Here is a 24,072-nt window from a genome sequence, read left to right as displayed (position 1 = left end):
ACACAAGGATACCCAACCAAGAGGCAGCCAGAGGCTGGGATCCTGCTGTGCTCTTTTCACTAAGCCATGTACTGTGGCACAGTGCAACATCCACCCTGAAGAAGGGGTGCTTTTTTCTAATTTGTAAAAAGGCGCCCCCTACAGGGCCCTAGTGCTTGAAACAGGGTGCTATAACAACAACCCAAAACAGCTAACACTTAATGGGGACATTAGTATGTGCCAAGCACCATTCTAAGTACTTTACTTGTATTAATGCATTCAATTCTCACAAACATTCCAAGGTAGATACTACTGTCATTCCGTTTTATAGATGGGACACTGAAGCAAAGAAAGTAGATGACTTGCCCAACATCTCACAGCTAACAAGTAGCAGTAAGGCTCCAGAGTCAACGCTATTCTCTACTGCTTCAAATAAGATTTACAGAGTCATTTGTAGTGTTACTATTTTCACTATTTTCAATTTGTCATCCATTACCATTAGAACATAAGTTCCACAAGGTTAAGACTATATCTGTCTTGTTCGCTGCTGTGATCCTAGTGCCCGGCATAGAACTTGGTGCATGGTAGGTACTCACCACTTATCTGCTAAGTGAGTAGAAGTAAAGAAAAGATGACAGATGACAAGGTTGAGGGAGGCCAGTGAGCAAGGACAGAAGGAGCAAGACAGGAGGGAGGCAGCAGGCAGGTAGGAGGAAGAGACTCACCTGAAAGGGCACATCGGCCATGGTCTTGGCCAGGTAATATGCTTTGAGGCTATACCAGTAGTTGAGATGCTCTCTCATAAAGACCGCCATCTCTAAGGGGACTAAGGACACAGGTAGATTAAACATAGCTGGCTGACACCCTGGTTCCTATCCCATGCCCCAGCATCCCCACCCCTGCCCAGGGCAGCTCAGCTCACAGGTGAGCACAGTTGGCATAAGGGCAGCAAACATGAGGAACAGCATGGAGAAGAAGAGGCAGCCGGTGTTGTTGAAGACTTTGCTGGCATCGTCACCAATGTGCAGGTAGAGGAGACCAATGAGCACGCCAATCACCACATGGGACATGAACCGCAGGTGGGTCAGGACCTGTGTGATTGGGTCATCACTAGGAGAGGGGATGGGTCACAGGCCAGGGATGGGCAGCCACACTAGAGCAGGAACTCGGAGCCACCCTCACAGGCACATAGACTTATAGGTGTACTGGGGGGTGCTGCTGGGGGAGGGACCCCACTCCCATCCCAGCTGTTGAGATCTTATGCCCCCAAAGGCTAGATCTTTGCCAGCCTCCTCTCCTCCAACTTGAAGCCTCACCGTGTCCCTGAGGATGGACAAGAAAGTCCTCTTGAAGAGAATGCAGAACTGTGTGAAGGTACTAGTGGCAAATGTGTGGCTTTCAATGGCATCCACTTCCTGGGGAGAGAAAATTGGATTGGTAAGCCTACATATCCACCCACTGCGTACCCAGCCCAGTGAATGGGAAAACCCCTGAGCCCTTCCCCAAGGCAAAGGGTCCTCCAGATGTACTGAAGGAGAAGTCTCCACCATTGAGTTCTGTACCTGGAAGCTGGCCTCAGGATGTGAATCAGAGTGAGATTCAGAGGGACACATGATAAGGGGTAAAAACTTGGGAGGGAGGAGAGAGAAAGGGAGTCAGGGATGCCCACAGGGGCAACTAGTAAATCAGTAACTTTTCTTCTTTTTAATTTATTGAAAAACATTTACCTTAAGGGTATAGTATCTTTATGCCACCAGTTTCACAATATTTTTTAACAACGATAATAACGATGACAACAATAAGATAACACTTCTGGTTTTTTGAGGCTTATAGTATCTCATTTAAGAAAGAAAACTGGCATTAAACAAATGCCAGTTGTAACCAGCTACAGTGCAAAGAGCTTTACATGGTGATCTTAGTCATCCCAATAACTCTGTGAGGTAAGTATCATCACCTCCAGATTAGAGATGACAGCAATCTACAGTGGCCATGAGGCCAGAGACAGCATCAGTCTTGTTTACCAGGTGGTACTGTGCCTACACTGGGGATGACACACTATATATGCTCAGTAAGAATTTGCTGAAAGAATAAATGAACAAAAAAGCAGAAGCTCAAAGAGGTTTAAGTAAGGTGCCCAAAGTCACACAGCTGTTAATAGTAGGTCTATTCTAATACCCAATGGTTGTGATGCCTCTGGGGGATAGCCTTTTGGCAGGACCATTGTCATGGTCCCCTCTCCCTGCCCCCACTCTACACTCTGCCTTCTTCACCCCTACTTACCGGAGGGCAAGTGGGGCAGGGGGCAGCGACCTCATTCTTCTCAGGGCTGCTCTTCTTCTCAGCCATGGCACACAGCCCATTTTGCACAGCCCTAAACAGCATGGGGTTCAGGTCTCCGTACTCACCAGAGGCTACTTCAATGACTGGGGGACAAAAAGGGAGTGCTCAGCTGAGCTCTACCCTTGGTTCCCAAGGTCAAGCTAGCCCCTCCTTGGATGTGTGGGGAAAGCAGGTGATAGTAAGATCTTTGACCCCAGGAGGCCTGAGTGCCTGACCCAAGTCACCTGGTTTGGCCCCAGCATCATATCCCATCCCCTACCAACAGTCTCCCACTTACTGAAGTCAGCCGGGTTGTGGTAGGTGGGGCAGTGCAAGCCAAGCCCCTTCAGATAGGGGATCAGGTTGGTGACCATGCCCTTGAAGATGCACTGACCTTGGCTCAGGATGTAGAGCTGAGTCGGAAAGAGAAAGGTGAAGAAAACAAGACCAATGGGCCAGGTAGGCCCCACCACACTTCTCTTGAAGCTCTTCACTCTTCCTATCACACACCAATCATTTTTGAGGACCAGAGACACTCACCTTGTCAAACATCTCAAAGAGCTTGGCACTGGGCTGGTGGATGGTACAGATGATGGTACGGCCCCCCTGGGCCAGAGATTTCATGAGGGATACCACTTGGAAACAGGAGGCACTGTCCAGACCACTGTCCAGAGAGAGGCCACCAGGGAGTGGGGTGAGATGGGCAGAAGCAAAAGAAAGGAATGTTTAGGGTTGGGCAGCTACTATAAAGAGGATGGAGCTGGCAGGAAGGGGTTACTCTGGCTACCCCTATACCGTGTACATACTGTAAGATTCAGGCATTTGGAGGTACTGAGAAGCCCAAAGCATTGTGCAGTTTAACAAGCTTATACTGAGCACATGTTGAATGCCAGGCACTGGCATTACAATGATGAATAAGTAAGACATAGACTCTGGTCAAGAGGGAGAGATAAATACACAGATCATTTGAGATAATGTGGAACATGCTATGGAAACATGGAGTGAAAGAGAGAGAATTCAGCTATGCTGTACAAAGGTGTTGCAGGGTAGTCAAAGAAGGTTCCTGAGTTGAGTCTGTAATAAGACAGAACTAAGCCAGGTGAAGGTGGAAAGGCAGGCATGGTGGTAATGGGCATTCCAGGCAGAAGACAGCATGTGCAAAGCTTAGAGGCATGAAATACATGGCTTGAATAAGGAATTATGAGCAATTCAATATTACTAGAGCATAAAATACAAGACAGCATGAAGCAAGACGTGAGGCCAGAGAAGTTGGTTCAGAGCAGAACCTTTTAAATCCTCTGACTTTATTTTGAGGGCAAATGGGCATCATTGCATGTTTTTAAGCAAGGGAGTGAGAATCATCAGACTTGTCTTTTAGAAAGTTCACTCTGCCTGCAGCTTGGAGAAAAGATTGGCTTGGAGAAACTGGAGATGAGGAAATAAGAGTCTGTTGCAGAAATGCAGACAAGAGTTGATGTCCTGAACTTGAGCACTGGCACTAGGGATAGAGATGGGGCGAATCTGAGAGATGGCAAAAGAAGGGAGAATCAACAGGACTTGGTGACTGATTGGCTGTCAGGGAGAGAAGAGGGAAGTATCAGTCAAGGAGGACATTGGGATTTCTGCCTGGGTGAAGGATAGGGCCTTTATGGCAACAGGATTGGTAGGGATGAAGATGCAGAATAAGCCCTTATCCGGCCACCAGGAGGCTGCAAACACAGGCTCTAGTCTCTAGCAGTGGAGCAGATGCAGCCTCCAGCCTAGGCTCAGGGCTGAGGAGAGGGGGCAACCTAGTGGGAGATGAGGGGGAGAACTACCTGGTGGGCTCATCAAAGAACATGACAGGTGGGTTGTTGACCAGCTCCAGGGCGATGGCCAGGCGCTTCCTCTGGCCTCCGGAGAGCAGGGCTGTCCTCGTGTGGGAGCAGGACATCAGGCCCAGTGCTGTCAGGATCTCTGTCACCTAGCCCAGCCCACCCCACCCACCCCAGATCAGCTTCAGAGTCTCTGCTTCCCTGGGCATCACCCCAGTTTAAATAAACACCTCCCTTAAGTCCAATGTGCCAGCCTTGGCCACCACTGTCACATCCCCCAACTCTGGGCCCAGAATTCAGTAACACCAAAATGGATGGCTTTCCCATTCCCTTCCCTTCCCCTCCTCCTTCCCCTTCCCCACTCACCAGCTCCTTCTTTACTTCTTGCTTCTCACTCAGCTTCAGGTTAGCAGAGACCTGGGGCCCGGAGAATAGATGGGTCAGATATGTATAGTAGGGGGGCTCTGCCTTGACCCCTTAGCCAATGAGGAGAACGGGAACAGTAGACAGAAGTGGCAACTGGGAAGATGAGATGGCAATCCAGCCCTCACCATCATGGCCTCCAACACTGTGAGATGTGGCAGCAGCATGTCATCCTGCATGATGTAACAAGACATCTTGCGGAAGGTCCTCAGTTCCCTAGGCCTCCCGTTGACTAAGATCTGTCCCTTCATTCCAGACTCCCTGCAAGAACATCAGTTGGGGATGGGAGTCAAGGATACTTCAGAACACCTTCTGTGCTCCCCAGGGGATCGTTCTTCCTGAGTCCTGCACCCATTCCACTCAAGCCTAGTCCTTACCTGTATCCTGCCAAGATGTTCATGAATGTGGACTTGCCAGCCCCTGAGGGTCCCATGATGCCAATCAGCTCCCGGCGGCAGAATTTACCTGATAGGCACTTGAGGAGGGTCTTATAACCTGAAGTGAGGGAGGAAAGAACTTTTGACAATGGCTACAGTGAACGGAGGTATTCCAAACTTTTAGAAGCAACCATGACTATCAGTGAAATAAGCATTCCCTACTCAGTGTGAATTGGTTAGGATGGAGGAGCAACCCCTCAGAGCTCCTACAATAATCCAAACCCTCTCATCCTGTTCCCACAGAAATGACTACTACTAATGTCAAAGTATCAGAGGTGACAATATCTTCTGAAGGCCAAGGGAGAAAAAACCCTACATTTCATGAATGGACATGGAGAGGGGAATCAAGGTTATAGAAGACCCTGTTCATCTCCTATAAACACAGCAGTCACTCTCTCAGGAAGTGACTTTCCCAATGATCCATCCCATGCTGGCTGAGTGTCCTCTGTGTTCACTTCTCATATGCCAGCATGCTTGTTACTTGCTGTGCCTGTTCTTCCCCACCTCTGCTAGCCTCTTAGCCAGTGATCTCCTTGGGAGCAGGGTCTGTGTCTTACTCATCTTTGTAACCTCAGCAGACTGTCTGGTGTGTACTAGATGCTCATTAAGTGTTTGTTCTATGAATATGTGTTCTCAGAGCTTTGGCCTCTTTCTCAAAAGGCCTTATTTTTTGTGTTCTCTCTGCCCACCATGCTTGACTCTGCAGCCCCTAACTTGGCCCAGGAAAATCTCATCTTTCATTCACCTAGTCAGGTGGATCTAGGTTCAAATTCTGGCTCCACACTTACCAGTTGTATGACCTCAGGCAAGTGCTTAACCTCTCTGAGCTCCAGGCCCCTCATCTGTAAAATGAGGATGATAGTACCTATCTCATAGGGCTTTTATAAAGATTCAATGAGATAATATATAAAGCATATAACAGTGCTTGGCACATAGAATACACTATAAAAAAAAGTGACATTTTATTATTAATTCTATTTGACTAATGCTTATTGATATCTACTACATTCCAAGCTCTGTAACAGACACTGGACAAAAAAATTAGGACATAGCTCCTGCACTCAAGAAGGTCATAATTTATGTGAAAAAGATGGAAAACATCTATGGATCTAAGAAAAGATAAAATAAAGGTTATAACAAAAGTATAAATAATGCATAATGAGGATGCAGACAATGTGAATTGACGAGGGTAGAGGAGCAAGGGAAAAATCAGGAATGGCTTCATGGAAGAGGTGGCATTTGCGCTAAGTCTTAAAGAATGAGAAGCATTCCAAAATTGGAAGGGAAGGCAGAGGTTCTCCAGGCTTTGAGAGGAAAAGCTCTGCCATGTAAGAACATATACGTAGTACAATCCAGGGAGCAGAGAGCAGAGACAACATGGGTTACCTGGTGAGACAAGGAAGTGGAAAAGAAGGATGAAGCCAATGAGGCCAGCCATGCCTAATATGCTTGCAGACCTGCCTCAGTGAGGCTGAAACACCAATTCCCTACCATGTACTTTGTTCACTACCACCCTCTCTGACCCCCATAGAACCCAATTCCCTCTCCATTCTACCTCCTTAGCAGACACACTGAAGGGATGTGATCTTTCACCCTCCTACCACAGCACTCTGGGACATCCTGTCAGAAGGGGATTTGCTGCCCACTGTGGAGTCCTGATCATACCAACTGCCCGAATGGTGCTTTACAATCTACAAAGCTCATTACCTCAGTTGCTGCAATAGCAACATCAATGAGGCAACTGGGGCCTAGGGACATCCAGTGACTCACCCAAGGTCACACAGCAAGTTCCTTACTGAGGGAAGTCATGGGTTCCAGCCCTGTGCCTCAGTCATCATCATCATCAGTCAGAAAGATGTGTGCTTGTGTACCTCAGCATATGCCTTTCAGAGCCACTCTTAGGAAGTGATTTCTTTCGCAGGGGAAGAAACTGGCAATGATAAACCTCCCCTCATTTAATCACAGCCAAGCACTAGATTAAACAATGATGCCGAATATATCATTTTGCCTTTCGCAAAGCATTTTTACAGATAAAATCTCAACTAAGCCTCAAAACAAGCCTAAGCAGTGGGTATTCTTATCATCTCAGTTTACAGATGTGGAAAGCGAGGCCAAGAGAGGGTAAGCAGTCTGCCCAAGGTCACACAGCTTACAAGTGGCCCATGTCTTCGGATTTCTGCTATACCATAACTGCTTAGCGTGGAAGGGGCCTACCAGGCAGGCCTTCAAGCAGAGAAACACCAGAGCTCTAGCCCCGCCTCAGTCAATAACTCTCTTGGTAATTTTAAGTCACTTAATCTTTCAGTGCCTCCATTTCTTCATCTATAACATAATGATAGTAATATCTCCTCCCAAGGATATATAGGGTTATTGTGAATATTAAGTGGGTAATTAATAATTAATAGGAAAGTGTTATGGAAAACAAGAAGCATCACAAATAATTAGGGGAGACTGGTGATGAATCCTTACCTGGAAAAGACAGACATCTCCCTCTCTCCACACCCCTTTCTCTTTTCCCTTTCTGCTTACCTGCAATTGTTTTTGCTCTCCACAGAAGGAGAGAGGGATTCAAGTGAAAAGAGAAGTTAGAGAGAGGAAGACAGAGGGCAGAAAAAGGGGAAGGGGTTAGGGACGGAAGAGTCGGCAAAATAGACAGTAGAGCAAAATGGAGCTGGTAAGGCCAAAAGGAGGGTAGAGCCAGGTCAGGGGTGCCAATTTTGTAGCTTGTGGGTTGAAGCAATCAGCTGGCCCATCTAGCCGCGTCTCTTTTTAATCTTCATTCTCCTTAAAACTGAGAGGAAATGAGGGCTAAGAAATTAACAGCTACTTCCCCATTTTGCCCAGAGCTGATCTCAGGACTGAGAGAGGCTACTTAGGGATAGGGTGCTGGGCAAGAAGTCCAGATGCCTCAGTTTCCATTAGCTTGGGTCTTGTGAGCTTTTGGTCACTCATTGGAGTAAGGGTGGGGAATGTAAGACAGCTCAAGCTCAGCCCTGCTCGGAAGTACCCCAGATCTATTTCTTAAACCTCAAAGAACAATGTCCCAGATCCACCCTGGCCCCATACCCAGGTTCTGGGAAAAAAACAAAACAAAACAAAACAAAAAACAGCTTCTTTATTCCTAGCTCAAGCTGCCCAGGGCATGAGATGCAGGGGATGGTCAGGGTTCGAAGGAACTCAGAGCCCCATACCTTACCCATATATCCTGATGGGGGAAAAGAGGAGGAGATGGGAATGCTATACCAGGAAAGTTAAGAGAAAGAAATGAACTGTGAACGAAAGAGGGGGCTATGTAGTAAATCTGACAAGCTCAGGGGGCCACTTTGCAAGCCTGACAAGCTCAGGTAAACAAAAGTGATCGCTCAGGGTGATCTGGTCATAAATTCCTAACTGAGCAGGTCTTGGTGGGTAGTCACACCCCAGGCCTACCTATAGCTTCCTTAGTAAAAGGTCAGTTTTTGCCTTAAGCGAGCCCTGTCCATTTTTTCTGTGCATCTACGTTAACACACCTTTGAAATGCCAAAGTAATCCTTTCCAGACCCTGGAAGCTTTAACCACCCTCATGAGAGCACATGAACCAAAAGTCCTTGATGTTTTCTATTTACTGTAAATGTTATATTCCAGAGATTTCCCCACTTTGCTTTCTTCCGCCTCCCTACTATACTAGCAATTAATTATGTTCTTTCCTTTGATTCTAAATGTATAAAAAGAACTGCAAACTGCCATTTTCTGGAGCATTTTCTCAATCTGTTGAGGTCTTGCTTCGGGGCGTGTCCTCAGTTTAGCTCAAATAAACTCTAAAAAAACTCATAAATTTTTTTCTATAGGTCTGGACATTCTTATGTTGACAGAACAATGAAAGGAGAGCTGTAAAACCTGGCTTCTGGTCCCAGCACTGCCACTTATTAGCTATGTGACATGGGTCAAGTTCCTCAACTTCCCTGAGCCTCAGTTTCCTGATTAGTAACGTGGGATGTCATCTATCCTGCCAAAACTTCACCCTCCCTGCTTCAGAGAACTTAGGCAAGAATGATGTAAGATATAGGACTAAGAACATCTTTAAAAATTAGCAGTGTTCTGTAGGTAAAAGGATATTGCTAAACACTGAGAACCCCTGCAACACCCCACCCTCACACTTTCTCATGCCAGCACTCAAAAGCAGGAATCCAATCTAAAAGTAAATAAGAAAAACTCAAGGACCAGAGGTCATGGTGTCAACTTAGAAGAAGAAAGCTTCAATAACCAATTAAACCCAGTGTCTCAAGTGCTCACAGGTGTGGAGGGAAGGTGGACTCTGGTACCTCAATTGCATTCACAAGTGAGAGCCTAAGATTTTAGTGTTCCCACAAGGCCCACTGGTGCAGGACTTGCAGAACAGGGGACACCCAGGCCTTGTGCTCTGGAAAAAGCAACTCACTGGGGGAAGAGGGTGGCCACAGCTCCCCACCAGGCTGCTCCCTACCGCGTTTGCGCCAGCAGGGCCCCTCCCGCACAGAATAGGACAGCTCCACGAACTCTATGTCCACCGCTGAGCGCTTGGGTAGGTGGGAGAAGCGCTGGGCTTCGGTGATGTGATTCTCCACCTTCTTCAGGTGTGTGGTCAGTACAGGGGGCTCCGCTCCGTCCTCCAGCGCTACGGCCATGGCCACAGCCCCGGGTCCTAGTCCACAGCCCACGGCCTCCAGCGCCTTCTCCGCCATCACGCCACTAGCCTGCAGGGAGAGGGCCTGCTCAGTTCCAGCAGACCCCAAGCCCCGGCTCAAAGCTCCCTTATTTTCTAATACTGCCCTCCCTCCCACTCCCCGCCTTCTTCTCAGGGCAGGTCGGCTACTGGGAGCACCCCACTTCCCACTGCCTGAGCATCTGCCCTCTCCCCGCCCCCCACACGCGGCGCAGCAACGTTCAGTCCCGACCTCTCCTCGGTCCCAGGCAGCCCAAACCCCAGGCTGGTCCCAGCCCGGCCCCTCGAAGCCGTCACCAGCTCCCTCCCCCCGGCGGCGACTCTAATCTCCTTACCCGCGGGCCAGCAGCCCCGGGGGACTGGATGGTTAGGGGGCGGGGCGGAAGAAGGGCCAGCCGGCGGAGGCCGACTGCTGAGAGATCAGGATAAAGTGAGCGCAGGATCGACCAGGGGAAGGCGGAGGAAGAGGAGGTTCTGGGCCTCTCCGCATCCTTGGGCGCGATTCCCTGGCCAGCTCCTATACTTGCGTCCCTGGTCCCGCACGCTCCCCCAAAGACAGGCGCTCAGCTGGGATTTAAAACCCCCACAGCCAACTAAGCCCCTCCTGGAGAGTTTACCCACCTCCTATCTTCTGCTCGCCTAGTCACCTTGACGTGCCCCGGGGCCGGTGTGGAGCCGAGATGCTTAGCGCTGTCACCGGCCAGGGGTGGTGACTCCGATCCCTCCTTACTTGACTCTGGCTGCAGCACCCGCGTCCCGGCTCCCGGTCCCGGCAGCCCGGGCTGGGGCGGGGCCGGGGCGGGGAGGGCTGCAGTGGAGGGCCCCGGCCTCAGGTCAGAGGAGAGATGACAGGTGGTGATGGGCGGATGGGGCGCGCGCTGACTCGCCTGGGCTGTGCACACTGGGTCCCCGAGCCTGGTCCTCAGTGCCTTGTCCTCCTGAGCCCGCCGGGCGACTGCGCTCTCCACTAAGCTACCGATCGCTGGTACCGCTGTTCTTAAAGGGCCCGCGTTCGCCCGCAGCCTGCCGGGCGCGAGGATGGCGAACAGGAGAGCAGCGCTGGTGACGTGAGGGCCCCAAAGGGCGCAGTTCTGGACCCAGGACTAGGAGTTGGCAGCAAAGGGCTGATTTAGAGGCAGTGAGGAAAGGAGAACTGAAGTCCTTGGATTACAGACTAGACAATAGCGGTGGTGGTAGTCGGGAGGATTGGAATGAAGATTCCATCACTCTCAAGGGATTGTAAAGCTGTGTGCAGGTCTGCACCCCGTCTCCCAATCAATTTCCCTCAGTTCCTGCCCTTGAGCTCAGGCTTCTCCCCGAGAGAATCCCCAAATTACATAAAAAGGCTTTTAAAGCAAGTATTGGACATCCTCCTCCCCCCTCTCCCCCACCTTGTCCTAAGAACAAGGAAACTACTTAAGAAGGGACAGAGGGTGGCTGCTTTAGGAGAGCTTGCAGGCAGCTCCAAGGTTAAACTGGTACCCACAGTTCAGCCTGCTCCAACTGTAGAAATCTTTATTCTCCCAGGTAAACACAGGCCTTTAAGACAGGCACATGCCTGTGGCATCTTCTGATCACGTGTTCATTCTCCTCATCCCATAAGCCTTCATAGGTCCCCAGAGCACTCCTAAGGCTTTCCCCTGCTCTGTTTCTTGGGCAATTCCTCTTGGCTCCTGTCTGCACCAGCCCCAGTCTTCAAGAGGCAAGTAGGTCAGCTGAGATACCGTGACCTGAGCTTTTAAATTCCCACCTGTCACACAGCAGAGACAGATGGAAAGGGAGGCTGCTGCTGTCACCACCACTGAGGCTTCTCCTCACTGCAGCAGTTGAGAGGTTACTAGCAGTCAAACCTCTCCTGCTCACCTCCCCTCCCCCTCCAGCCTCTCCACAGCCTGGAGGCTGTCGGCCCCTGCAGGACATCTCCAGGTTCTACCCCATAACTGTGAGGTTTAGGTGGGTTTTGGAGCTAGCCCTCCCTAACTTCCCCTCACCTTATACCCCAAAGTACCACCTTTTCCTTCTCTAGATGGACCCTTGATTCTCCAAGGTAACCTCTGTAGGAATTCAGAATGACTTACGCCAAGATGTGCCTCTGTGAATTGTATGTGAATTTTTCTGAGCTAAAGGCAACAAAGACCCTGTAGACTTAAGAGAAACACACACACACACACCCTTAACTATCTAGAGGAATTTGAATTAGAGACCTTCCCATAATAACAGATTATCGGATATATCTATATATCTATATCTATATCTATATATTTAACCTATCTATAGGACAAAGCAAACTTCTAATTTCCAAACATCTGCTCTTATCATCCTGCAATGACCCCCAAGGCACCTTCCCTCATCCCTAACTCAGGATGTCATATATATTTCCCCATTCTGTCTTTGAATCTCTCATGTATGTGGAGTCTCTGATTCTCTCACATATGTAGAGTTCTCATACATATGTATGTATTTACGTGGTCATTTTCTCTTGCTAAACTGCCTCATGTCTATTTGATTATTAGACCATCTGAAAGAACCTTGGGAGTAAAATGTCTTCCTCCCCCCACACCTCCAGTGCTCTACTACAGATGCCCCGACAGTTGCATTTATTGAGCAACTACTATGGACCAGGCATTATCTCGTTTAATCCTCACAATATCCTTATGAGGCAGGTATTACAATCTCACTTTAGAGATAAAGAAACTGAGGCATAGGGAATTTAAGCAATGTGCCCAAGGGGACACATCTAGTTGATAGCAGAGCAGGGCCTGAACCCTAAAGTCCTTGTTTTTACCCATTTTTCTATAGGCATCTCAGAACCTTATTCCCAAATCAACCATCTCTCTCCATTTTCTAGCAAGGCTTTTCATTCTCCCAAGATAATCTCCATATCTAATGACACCCACCTCCATTCCTTGATCTACAACTTTCCAATTCTCAGGAAAATTTCCTCCCATTTCTTAGGAACACACTGTCCCCCACCTGAAGGCAGACTTCCCCATCTTCAGAGATCAACATTTCCAAGTCTTATAATAGTTTTTCACACTCTGGAATTCACACCCCATGCCCCAAAGCAGTGGTCCTCAGCCTTGGCTGAGAATTAGCTTTACTTGGGGGACTTTTTTTTAAAAGATGTCTGGATAACACTTTACCAGTTAATGCTGATCTCTAAGGTAGGATGAAAGCGTTAGTATTTTTAAAAGCTCTCCAGCTGATCCCACTGGGTAGGCAAAGTTGAGAGCCACTACCAAAATATCTTAGGTTAGAACTCCCGTCATCCACCCATTAAAGTCCTCTCTCTTTCCTGGAACAGGCCTTCTCATTCTCTAAGACACTCTCTCCCCATTTTGTGAACAGATCTTCTTCTGTGTCAGAAGATTTACATTCTAACCTTGGCATTATCTCTTACTAGTTTTTTTTTTTTAATTTTTTTATGGTGACATTAATGAAATCCAATAAGTTTCAGCTGTACATTTTAACAGTAAGGCATATATATATTTACATTGTGTGTTCACCTCCCATAGTTATGTTTCTTTCTGTCACCATATATTTGACCCCTGTTATTCCGTCTACCTCCCTCTTCCTCCTTCTTCTCTGGTTCTCTTACTAGTTTTATACTCTTCAGCAAATCTTTCCACCTTCTTGATCCTCATTTGTATAATGGTGACGATAAATAAAAATCCTGTGTATCTGCCTCAAAAGATTTTTATGAGGTTCAAATACAAATACTTAGTAATAGATGATTTTTTTTTTTATTCATACACATTCTTACTCTCCAGGTCAGACTTGCTATGGTTCATGATTGTTTCTTTTCCCCAAGAAGAAACTCCCATTTCCTTGGCAAAGGAGGAGAAACTATATTTACTGAATGCCCACCACATGCTAGGCAGCCAGCATAGAGATATGATCTCTGAGGAAAGGGCTGTCTCTTCCTCCTCGTATTCTCAGAACTTGTACACAGAAAACACACTCAGTAGCTATCTGTTGACTGAATGGTCTAACCAGTCCTCATGACTTTATGAGGTCAATATTTTCTTCCCAGGTTTCAAAGAAGGAAACTGAGACTCAGAAGTGTTAAGTACAAGTATGAAGTCACGCAGCTACTATGACGGATCCAGGGATCTAAATCCAAGTCTTAGTGATTCTAAATCATGACTTTATGTCAAACTTCCTCATTCCCTAATATTGTCACCTTCTCATTTTATAAAGCAGATCCATCTCCATTCCTCTAAATAGACCTCTTCTCATTCTAGGATAGAAACCTTTCCAACCTTCTAGAGGTCCCCTAGGACACACCCTCCCCATTCTAAGAGATATTCCCCCACTCCCACCACATATCCCCCAGACAGACCTTTGAATCTCTAGAACACACACCTCTAACTCCTAAAAGAGACCTCGTAACTCAAAAGCACTGGTTCTAAAACTTTAGCACACATCAGAATTAACTGGAAGGCTTGTTAAAACTGATTGCTGGCCCCTGCTCCCAGAGTTTCTGATTCAGTAGGTCTGGAGTGGGGCCAGACTCTTTACATCTCTAATAAGCCCCTGGGTAATACCGATACTGCCAGTCTGAGGACCAGTTTGAGAACCATTGCTCAAGAACCTTCATTCCTCTGTCTAGACCTCCTTATCTCCAGAACAAACCTATTTCCCACCACAGACTTTCCATCAATGCCCAGATGGACCCTCTCCCTTTTCCCCAAAGAGACCTCTTCCATTCTCTGAGATTGATCCTTTTCTTTCTCTAGGATTCTCCCCAATTCCACCCAGACCTTCTCCTTCAACCACCAAAACAGAGCCTCCTTTCAGGGAAGGTTCCATAGACCCAGACAGGTAAGGGCTGACGATAATTGGCTTAAGAGGAGAGAAACAGAAGCAGAAATTCCCATCTCAGCTTAGTGACAGGAGCTAATCTGATACAGGCTGCTCTGGGTGAGGATTTGTGGGAGCAGTTAGTAAGATTTATGAACCTATGGGAAAAGGAGAGTGTCAGGGTTCTATGGGAGCTGAAAAGAAATTGGACTGAGGACTTTGGAACTAATGTAGTGTAGTTCCACTTCCACCACCCAGGTCACTCATCTACCATACCTCCCTTGCCCACCGTTAAGTCTTTCACCTTGGGAAGGAATGGTTTTAGTGTCCTTGTCCATGGAAGGACCCTCTTCTGGCCACCTGGAGAAATGCAGCCCAGAACTGGGAAGGGTAGACAGAGGAGGAGCCTGACGGAGCCCTCTCCCTCCAGAGGCTGGCAGTGAAGTTGGGCATAGGCACTGAGACCAAGCAGCGGAGGGGAAACTACAACTCAGAGTCCCTGCTGTTGCTTTTTAAAAAAGTTTTCAAAATAAGAGTATAACATATAACAAAATCAAGCAATATGAAAGTATATTTTAAAAGTGTAATTCTTCTCTATCCCTCTCCTGCTATATAGCGCCATCTTCTTTTAATAAGAAGTGATGGGTACTCCAAAGCTGCAGAATGCCAAGGCTCTCTGGCCAAGAGTCTCTCTTCTTAAGAATCCATACACTCCTCTCCTTCCAGTCTCAGCTTGCTGCCTTCCTTCCTCTAGAAGTTGAACTCCCACCAAACTCCTTAGCTGTATCCTTTCCGTTGCACCAGCCTCAGACCAGGTATCTGCTCAGCATTTTTCTGGGGCCCATTTACTCTCTTCTTACTACAGGGCATACTTTACTGGAGAGTAGGATAGAAAGGCCTCTGCTGGTAGGTGTTCAAAATGCTTTATTTCCCTTGGTCTCTCTACTCCGATCTCTGTCTCCACTCAGTAGCCTACTTTTCTGTGGACATACTCTGGACTCTGAATAGCTCCATTAAAAAATGTCTCCTTTATGACCACAACTTTTCCCTTCTGCCCTTCAATTTTCAGAAGCCTCGCTGGAACTTTCAATGCTTTGATTCTAACTACTACCTTCCAGTCTCTTAAGGCCTCCCTGTCCAGCATGGATCTCACGATCCTTCTCCAGCTGCTCTAATTACCCAGCTCCTTAGCCTTAAGCAATCCTCATCTTGGCTATCAGGCCTTGGATGTGGATCAACCCAGTGGTCTGTGTTCTGCTCCAAGGGTGCTGGTATCTGCTAAAAAGAAATGTATCTGGATGTTAGTTACCACTGCCTGATCTTGATCTTCAACCTCAGTTGAGTCATAAGGTGACATATCTCACTCCTAAATCTATTAATGGCATTTTTAAAACTTGACAATTCTTATAAATCTCCTTAATCCAGAAAATTACCCCTCAGTAACCTTAATTCCTACCAGCAGGCATGAAATCCTTCTCATGTCTCACTTCCCATAAACTAAATCCACATCCACTCCCATCCATCCCTTTTCTCCACTAAAATGTGTCTCTATTCCTTTCCAAGTTTCATCTACCTACCCTATATATTCCTTGGCCAGTCAAGAAATTCAAGCTATTTAGCAACGTATGAAAAAGATTTGTCTCCGCCAACCTCCCCTGTCTCAAATCCCTTTGCTACTGTACATGAAATGGTATGCTCTTCATTCCTAAAGCACACCATGGAATTTCAGATCTTGAGCAAAATTCATTCACCTTTCACTGAATACCTATATTCACTAGGTCATCATCTTACAGAAATGATTTTATTCCCTACATCATCTTACAGAAATGATTTTATTCCCTACAACAATTCCTTCCATTTCTCATTTCAGAGAATTCTTTTATACCCACTCAGCAATTCTGTGCTCCTCTCTGAAGTTGTGGACTTGCCATAAGGAGCATGAGCTTCCACATTCCTGGGCCACCTATATTCTATTCTCACTTCTATGAGAAAGAGTAAGATAGAGTATCTCCTTAATCTTTAGATACCATGATGTCTGATCTGATTCATGGCCTGACTCCTGATGAAACTCTAAGGCAGTCAAATTAGTAGTTTCCTTCCCCGCCCCAGGGGTCTACTCCCACCCACCCCCAGCCTCTAATATCCTTCCACAGGTCTCTGGTTGCTTAGACTTAATAATCCCTCATTCCTCGCCCAGTGCTAGCTAACCCATGCATGCTGAGCCCTAGATTCCCTCCTCCTGAACTGGAATCACACATAGTAGCAAGCCAGAATCTCTTCTGATGTTCTCACGGTCCAGATAGATTGGGTGTGGGCATGACTGATAAGACTGATAGAGAAGGCCCTCTTCACTATCAGTGAAGGTGCTGCTCAACCGAAGAATGGATGGCCATCAGTAATGCTGGATTACTCAAGGGGCAGCCTAAGCCAGTGCTTAGAGCACCAGCAAGAAAAGGGTACCAAAATTGAAAGAAAATTAAGACCAGAATTTGATATACATATATTTTTGAAATTGTAATCATACTCAGTCCTCTCTGGGTAGCTCTATCTTATCACCTAGTTAACTGCCACCAAACACAAAGAAGAAATGAGTTAACAGCCTAAGTGATTCTTTTATTACCAAAAACAATTGCTACACACACATTCAGTGCCTCCAGCCCCAGCCCTGAGGATAACATGGAAGTCCTTGGGTTGTAGGAGGAACCCTTTAGAGGGAAATGGCTACCTGGTTCATAATGCCTTGGCTGGTTATGGTCCCCTGCAAGGACCAGTTACACGACATCCCTGGGCCTAAGAAACCCTAAAGATAGGAATAAATGCAAGTTGACTAAGGGTTTTTAATCACTGTTCCAGCATGTCTAGGGGTTATGGTTAAGCCCGATACTAGCTTCCTCTACAAGAACACACACAACCAGGGTGTCCCCTCAATGAATCCAAATTCCTCAGGATCCGACAAAATGTGGTCTAGCAAGTCCTTAAAGTCTGCTGAATGATTTCAAGCTAGATCCGGAGTGAATCACACTACTCTCAGCACCACTCCTAAAGTCATACATTGGCAAGGGCTGCCCGTAAGGGCGCTGCCACCAGCCTGGCTCAAACCCTAGGGCCTGGGGTAGGAATGATCAGGCTCTGCATCCTTCACACCATCTGGACTTCTGGCCCCTCAGCTATTCCTTGAAGCTTTTCCATGATGCTCCCTGAGGAAGGCTCAAGAGCTGGGGGTGGCTCTCCTGGGGCTTCAGACAGCACATAGTAGACAATCTCTTGCTCGCCTTGGGCATTGGTCTGATTCACCACGTGGATGACGGGACTGGGGGTGTCCTGAGAGGCTGAGAGGGCTGTCCCCTCAACACTCCTGCCTTCTACTTCCTCTTCAATCTCTTCTTGGGGTCCTGGCTCCCCTGGCACTGTTTCTAGAATGATGCCCTGCAGGCTACTCTCATTTAGTGAGGCTCCCAGGCCTGATCCCTCCTGTGGTTGCCGCAGCAGTTGCTGTGTCAGCTCTACACTCTCATAGCGAACCAGCTGCAGCCGCATGTAGCCATCTTCATGTTCCTTGTACCTAGGGAAGTAGGAGCACAAAGTAGGCAGCAAACATGGGCAGGGGGCTACAGAAATGTCCTGGAGCTTGGCGAGGTAAGGGACAAATATGAGGGGTGGAAGAAGCCCTAGGGCTCTACATGATAGGCATTGAAGACAAAAAGGTCTTTATTGGAATATGTAGAAGAAAAGACAAGAGGGAAGGATCACTACTCAAAATGGAAAATTTTATGTAGAAACCAGAGAGGGGGTAGGTGAGAGAGGGAGGAAAAATGAAATTGTATTGGAAGGTATAAGTGTCAAAGGATTTATGAGGTGACCATGGAGCTCTGGATCAGGACCCCTAGGCTTTAGTTCTAGTTTTGGCTGAAGGCCTTTGGGCCCATTTATTGGGTCTGGCACTGTAGCTTGGACTCAAAAATCAGAAAATAATCTTTGCTCCACCATTCTCAAGGTTCCTTGAGCCTAATGGAATTGGTAGACATCAAAGAACTGTCAAATTCAAGGAATTTGTTGAAATGGTATGGGAAAAAAATGTGTGAATCTAGGGTAGATTGAGACATACCGAAAACGAGGGTGCCCTGAGGGCCACTTGAACTGGTGCTTTTTGCGAAGGTGCACGGTGAGGTTGTTGCCTCTTGTGAAGCATTTGTCACACACATGACATTTGTACCTTGGCTCTGAGTATCCCTAATGGAGAGGGGAGGAAGAGTGAAGCCAGCTCTTCACTATGGGTACCACTGACACTTCTGCTAGCCCTCTCCCACCACCAGCCCCACTCACTTCATGTACTTTTCGGTAATGGGACTTGATAGAGCAGAGGGATCGGGCACTGAAGCTGCAGTTCTCAAAATCACACCTGTAAGCTGGCTCCTTGCTATGGGTATCCAGGTGCTTCCGGAGGTCGATCAGATTCTTACAACTGCCAGGAGAGGTCAGGAGGGGTTGGAGGGCATGGGGGACTCTGGAACACAAGTTCTTTTTCTGGCCCCTGATTCCCCTTACCTGTAGTCACAACAGTCACATTTAAAGGGCCGGTCCTCGCTGTGGCGAAAGCGCATATGGTTGCGGAGGGAGGATGGCAGCGGACAGGTCATGTCACACAGAGGGCACTTATAGTGATTCACTGAGAGGAGCAGAGAAGGGGGTGAGGGCCAGTGGATCCATGGGTGGTAGGCAGGGAGGTTGGGGGAGGCCAACTACTCACCATGGTTACGCATGTGGTCTCGCAACAGGCGTTCAGTGGCAAATCTCTTGGAACAGTGCGAGCACTGGAAGCGCTGCTCTGGGGTGGGGCAGGCAGAAGAAAGGGTAGTTTGTGAGGGATGGCGGAGAGGCACAGAGAGAACGAGTCCCAGAGAGGGGAACCATCCCAGACAGAGGGAACAACCTAAGGAGATAAGGGGAGCTTAGGGAACTATGGATAGAACATAGCATGTGACTTGAAGTCGAAAACCTGAATTAGAATCCCACCTTGACCACTTACTAGCTGTGTGATCTCAGATAAGTGATTTAACCTCTCTGAGCCTCAGTTTCCTCATCTACAAAAAGGGGAATAAGATACCTACCTCATGGGGCCGTTGTGAGGATTCCTTGAGATAACTGACAGGGCACACAGTAAACCCTAAATAACAATGTCTAACGAATCTGAGTCAACAGAGACTGTGTCAGGTGACTGAGCTCTAAAAGTAAATGTAGCCAAGTTGCAGATACCTTCGGTGGCCTCCTCTCCTGAGAATATGCCAATCCCCATCATAATCAAGACAGCCTACACCCACTCCCACTCTTCTTCTCTGATTGCTTACGATCCAAGGAGGTTTGGCGACGGATGTGATCTAAGAACTTGGTGTTGTTGGCGAACATGCCCCCGCAGGTGGGGCAGGCCACCACCTTCTCCTGGGTATGGCTGCGGAGGTGCTCACGAAGCTTACAGTGGTCCTTGAAGGTGCAGGTACAGCCTGGGAAGGAAGGCCTGGTCAGTCTCCAGCCGCAAACCCGCAGGGTAGGCTCTGGTACCCCCAAGTCTCTCCAGAGAGCTGCCACCCTTGCCCTGACGGATTGGTCCCATCCCTAGTTACCCTGGTCCCTTGGCAACCCCAGGGTTTCTTTAGAGGCCAGAAGTTAAGGAATAGCCCTACCTTTCCAGCCACACAGCACCATGTGGTTGTCCTTGCCGACTGCTTTGTATTCGCAGCACAGGCTGTGTGCTTCCACGTGCCGATAGAACCACTCAGGATTGTCGAAGGAACTCTGTGCCAGGAGCAACTTGGGGTAAGGACTGAGGTGGGTGGAGGGACTCATACCCCTATGTGTCCAAACGGGACTTCTTGGCTCTCTCCCAAATTTACTTGGTGGGGACAGAAACTTTTAACCAAGGGAGCTACCAAGAAATGAAGGAATCTCGGGAATATAGGGAATCGCTGAAAGGGTCAAGGCATCTTGAGTTAAGATCCAAAACTTCCTTCCACCCCTATTACCAGCACTGCCTGCTGACCTCACAGTGCTCCCACAGACACAGGAAGTGGTCAGGGATGTCAGGAATGATGTTGCGGCTATGGAAGTCCAGGATGCAGGGGCTGAGGTCGGCCTGGCTCTGCAGGGCCTGCAGCCCCCACTGTTTCAGCTTGGTGTGGTAGCAGTGGAAGTAGACATGGCGGATGAGATCAGCAGAATTGTCCAGAGAACAAAAGCCACACTCCTGCCATAAGCAGGAGAATTCTTCCTCTGCAGAAAGGATTTTAGAAAGAAGAGTCTGATACTTTCCAAAGCTCAGCTCTCCTTCCACCTGTGGCACTTAGCAGCAAGTCAAAAGGCCAGACTCTGACCAAATTACCAGTTCATTCAGCAAATACCAGTATTTAATCACCATTAATCGTGTACCAAGTGCTGGGGATATAAGCAGTAAAAAGTCCCAGTCCTTGCATTTACACAGCTTTCAGTCAGGGAGAAAAAAACATTAATCAAATAATCACATGTATAAATATTAAATTGCAACCAGTCATAAGAACTATTAAGAGGGGAGGGAGCTAATTTAAGGGAGACAGAGATGTCTTGAAAGTGTCCCTGTGTTGTGATCTTAAAGGTATCTGTAAACTTGCTGGAGAAGTGTGGTCTAGGCAGAAGGGATGGTGTGTGCACAGCCCAGTGCCAGAAACTCAGAGGCAGCAGGTGTCTGTAGCTCTGAGTTTCTGCTGTTTCCTGAAGATGCTTCCTGATGAGGGACACCTCCCACTCCTTCCTGTCAAACGACAAGTCCTCCTTCCCCCCATATTCTGCTCAAGATCTATCTTCTCCAGGAAGGTCCATCAAACTATTCCAACCCACTTCCTATCTCTCTAGCATTTCTAAGCACCATATTTTCAATGCTTTTTAGGGGTTTACTTTATATTTAAAAATATAATAATCCTCTCTTTTGTATATTACTTAACCTTTGAAATTATTATAGTTCACAGTCACTAGACTTCAAACAGAATTTGAGGTGGGGTAAGGAGAGCTGACTCTGCACTTCCTACAGAACAAGTTCTTCAAACAGTATTGTGACCTATTAGTGGGTGGTGAAATCAATTTAGGGGATTACAAACCATACTTTTTCTTTTAATGAAAGAGAATAAGATAGCACACTTCAGAGAGCATTTAATAAAGGCAAATATTGTTTCAAGTATTTTTTAACTTTTGTGTACAAGGTTGTGATGTAAAATGTATTCCTAACTGGTGGTTATAGTAAAAAAAAAAAAAAAGAAAAAAAGTGAAACACTATCAGAGAATGAAAAAAAAAGCAGGTTGCCAACAGCTTGAACAATATAATCTTTTTTTAAAAAAATAAAACAATAGTTATCCAATTTATGTATAGAGAGGTCAAAAAGAATGTTCACTAAAGTACTGTCTGTAATTGCCTTCTGATGGGAAGATGGCAGACTGATTTTGAAAATCCTTGTTGATGAGTCTTCTGTAAGAAGTCTACAATGTTTTTATAAACAAAAAAAGCAATTAGGGAAGTAAATCACCATTATTCCAGATTGCCTTCTCCCTCTGCAGAAAGGAAAGTCAGATTTTCCACTTTCCCTTGAGCCCTTCCCATATCCTGCTCCCTTACCCAGCAGGTCTTCCTCCTCCTCTTCCTCCTCAGAGCTGTGCAGGTACTTCTGCAGGTGTTGAGTGACATGCTCGCAGAACTCCTCCATGGCTGAGCATACAAAGGAACAGGACCCCCACTCGCACTGCAGCCCCAGGTTCTCCTTTCGGGGAACCTTCCCAGGGGGCGGCATGGCCTTCACCCTAGAGGAGGAAGAAATCCATAGCTGCAAGGATTCTACCTAAGTGTAGATGAAGATAAACAGCTGGGCGGGCAGCCTGCCTAGAGCCAGCAGGCATTTTTCCAGTGACCTGTGAGAAACCCTGAGCTTTTTCAATAAGGATGGAGTAGCAAGAAGTTCCTCAAACTCCTGGAAGCTGTCTGATGTTCTCAGGAAGGGAGAGCACAAACTAACATTACTGAGCATGTGCCAGGCACTGAGTTAAGAACTTTAACATAGGAGTCCCCAAACCCCGGGCTGTGGACTGGTACCAGTCTGTAGTCTGTTAGGACCTGGGCCACACAGCAGGAGCCAAGTGGCAGGCAAGGAGCGAAGCTTCATCTGTATTTGCAGCTGCTCTCCAGCACTAGCAGCACTGCCTCAGCTCCACCTCAGATCATCAGGTACTAGATTCTCATAGGAGAATTGGTCCCTGGTGACAAAAAGGCTGGGGACCGCTGCTTTAACAGACATTTTCTCATGAAGCTTCAGAGCAACCCGCCAAGAAGGAATTATTCCTATGGGAGGCAGAACAATGCTCAGGTTCAAAGAGATGGCTTTGGAGAACCAGAATTCAAATTCAGGCTCCCAGGCCCACCAAGCTATATGACTTTAGCCAAGTAACTTAACTCTTCTACTCCTGAACATGGTCAGCTTCAAAACAGGGTAACAAAACCTTTCTTAATTTCACACTTACTATATGCCAAGCATCATACTAAGCATTTTATATTGTCATTTAACTATCCTATAAGGTAAGCACTATTTTTAACTTTATTTATAGAGAAGGAGCACTGGTTCAGAAAGGTCGAATGGTTTGCTCAAGGCCACACACTAGTATGGTAGGGTCAGGTTGGGCTGACTCTAAAGTCCACATTCTTTCTAATCCACACAGTCTACAAATGAGCCCAGAAGCTCCTTATTTCTTACTACATCATGTCATACGTCCCCTGCCAGACTTTAAAAGTGGCATACAAGCTGCCTGTGCCTAGCCTATCCAGTGGTTTACTCCACCAAACCCCTAACATCCTCTGAACTATAATGTAGATCCCACATCTGTCTAGTAGATACTGTACCTCAGGTATAATGCTAGCCATGCTTAGCCATGTAATAAATATTTGAAGAAAGCTGAATAAAAAACTAACGGTTCTCAATCTTTAATAATGAACACAAATGCAGAGTTCTTCAGCCCCTCCCCTAGAGGTTTAGATTTGGGAAGACTGGGGTTAAGCTTAGAAATCTGCACTTATAACTCAGCACCCCAGTCTGATGCAGGCAGTTCTAGGAGCAGAGTATGAGGAACAATACTTTCCCTCATGAAAACAAAACACAGAACAGCAAAGGATCATACTGCAAGCAAAAGTTCTGAGGGAAGAGAGGGCACTAAGAAGCCCTAACTCTGTCCCAAGCGTCACCTCCTCCTTGAGGATTCTCTCTGCCCCCACCATGGTAGACCCTGGAAGGGAGTGGGGCATTGCTCCCTCTGGCCTATATGAGACAGGTGGGACCTCTGAAAAAGGCCTCTGCTATAAACTGAGAAGAAAAAGTGAGAATGCATAAAATCCTTCATGCTTACAAGAACAGGAACCTACTAAACTATATAGTATAGTATTTTGCTTACCAGAGAAACCCCTTTTTAATCTAAGTATTTTGCTTACCAGAGAAACCCCTTTGCCCCTCCCCCAAGAAGAATCCAGTCACTTTTAACACTCTGGGGTATATATGGGTTTGCTGGGCTGCTCACAGATTAACAGTGAAGCCCTATTGGGAGAAAATGTCAACTACTT

The 24,072-nt window shown here is 47.1% G+C and overlaps 2 protein-coding genes across 8 annotated transcripts in view; both read right to left on the bottom strand.

The window, feature by feature from the left end:
• The window catches only part of ABCG4 (ATP binding cassette subfamily G member 4), a 13,890-nt gene extending 2,914 nt beyond the window's left edge, over positions 1-10,976 (bottom strand). The window contains exons 1-13 of one of the 2 annotated variants that reach the window (XM_025047324.1): positions 10,275-10,976; positions 9,435-9,684; positions 4,913-5,030; positions 4,664-4,796; positions 4,479-4,529; positions 4,116-4,261; positions 2,839-2,962; positions 2,597-2,711; positions 2,260-2,402; positions 1,542-1,607; positions 1,296-1,394; positions 902-1,070; positions 705-805 (exon numbers count right to left, since the gene is read on the bottom strand). In XM_025047324.1, coding sequence (XP_024903092.1) covers positions 705-805; positions 902-1,070; positions 1,296-1,394; positions 1,542-1,607; positions 2,260-2,402; positions 2,597-2,711; positions 2,839-2,962; positions 4,116-4,261; positions 4,479-4,529; positions 4,664-4,796; positions 4,913-5,030; positions 9,435-9,672 — 1,503 coding nt within the window. In that variant the 5' untranslated portion in view covers positions 9,673-9,684; positions 10,275-10,976. The remainder of the gene's footprint in view (positions 1-704; positions 806-901; positions 1,071-1,295; positions 1,395-1,541; positions 1,608-2,259; positions 2,403-2,596; positions 2,712-2,838; positions 2,963-4,115; positions 4,262-4,478; positions 4,530-4,663; positions 4,797-4,912; positions 5,031-9,434; positions 9,685-10,274) is intronic. The other variant, XM_015589937.2, reaches the window with a different exon arrangement.
• A 6,068-nt stretch (positions 10,977-17,044) lies between these two features.
• Positions 17,045-24,072, bottom strand: part of HINFP (histone H4 transcription factor) — a 10,871-nt gene continuing 3,843 nt past the window's right edge. For 3 of the 6 annotated variants that reach the window (XM_025047329.1, XM_025047328.1, XM_025047330.1), the window contains exons 2-10: positions 22,090-22,271; positions 20,491-20,720; positions 20,135-20,246; positions 19,802-19,954; positions 19,204-19,386; positions 19,002-19,122; positions 18,780-18,918; positions 18,562-18,686; positions 17,049-18,018 (exon numbers count right to left, since the gene is read on the bottom strand). In XM_025047329.1, coding sequence (XP_024903097.1) covers positions 17,595-18,018; positions 18,562-18,686; positions 18,780-18,918; positions 19,002-19,122; positions 19,204-19,386; positions 19,802-19,954; positions 20,135-20,246; positions 20,491-20,720; positions 22,090-22,261 — 1,659 coding nt within the window. In that variant the 5' untranslated portion in view covers positions 22,262-22,271 and the 3' untranslated portion in view covers positions 17,049-17,594. Of the gene's footprint in view, positions 18,019-18,561; positions 18,687-18,779; positions 18,919-19,001; positions 19,123-19,203; positions 19,387-19,801; positions 19,955-20,134; positions 20,247-20,490; positions 20,721-22,089; positions 22,272-24,072 lie in introns of all 6 variants that reach the window. The other 3 variants (XM_025047327.1, XM_015589956.2, XM_006912605.3) reach the window with 3 other exon arrangements.

Source organism: Pteropus alecto, unplaced genomic scaffold (assembly GCF_000325575.1).
Source record: "Pteropus alecto unplaced genomic scaffold, ASM32557v1 scaffold215, whole genome shotgun sequence".
Classification (NCBI taxonomy): domain Eukaryota; kingdom Metazoa; phylum Chordata; class Mammalia; order Chiroptera; family Pteropodidae; genus Pteropus; species Pteropus alecto.
This window is presented reverse-complemented; position numbering and strand designations above follow the sequence as displayed.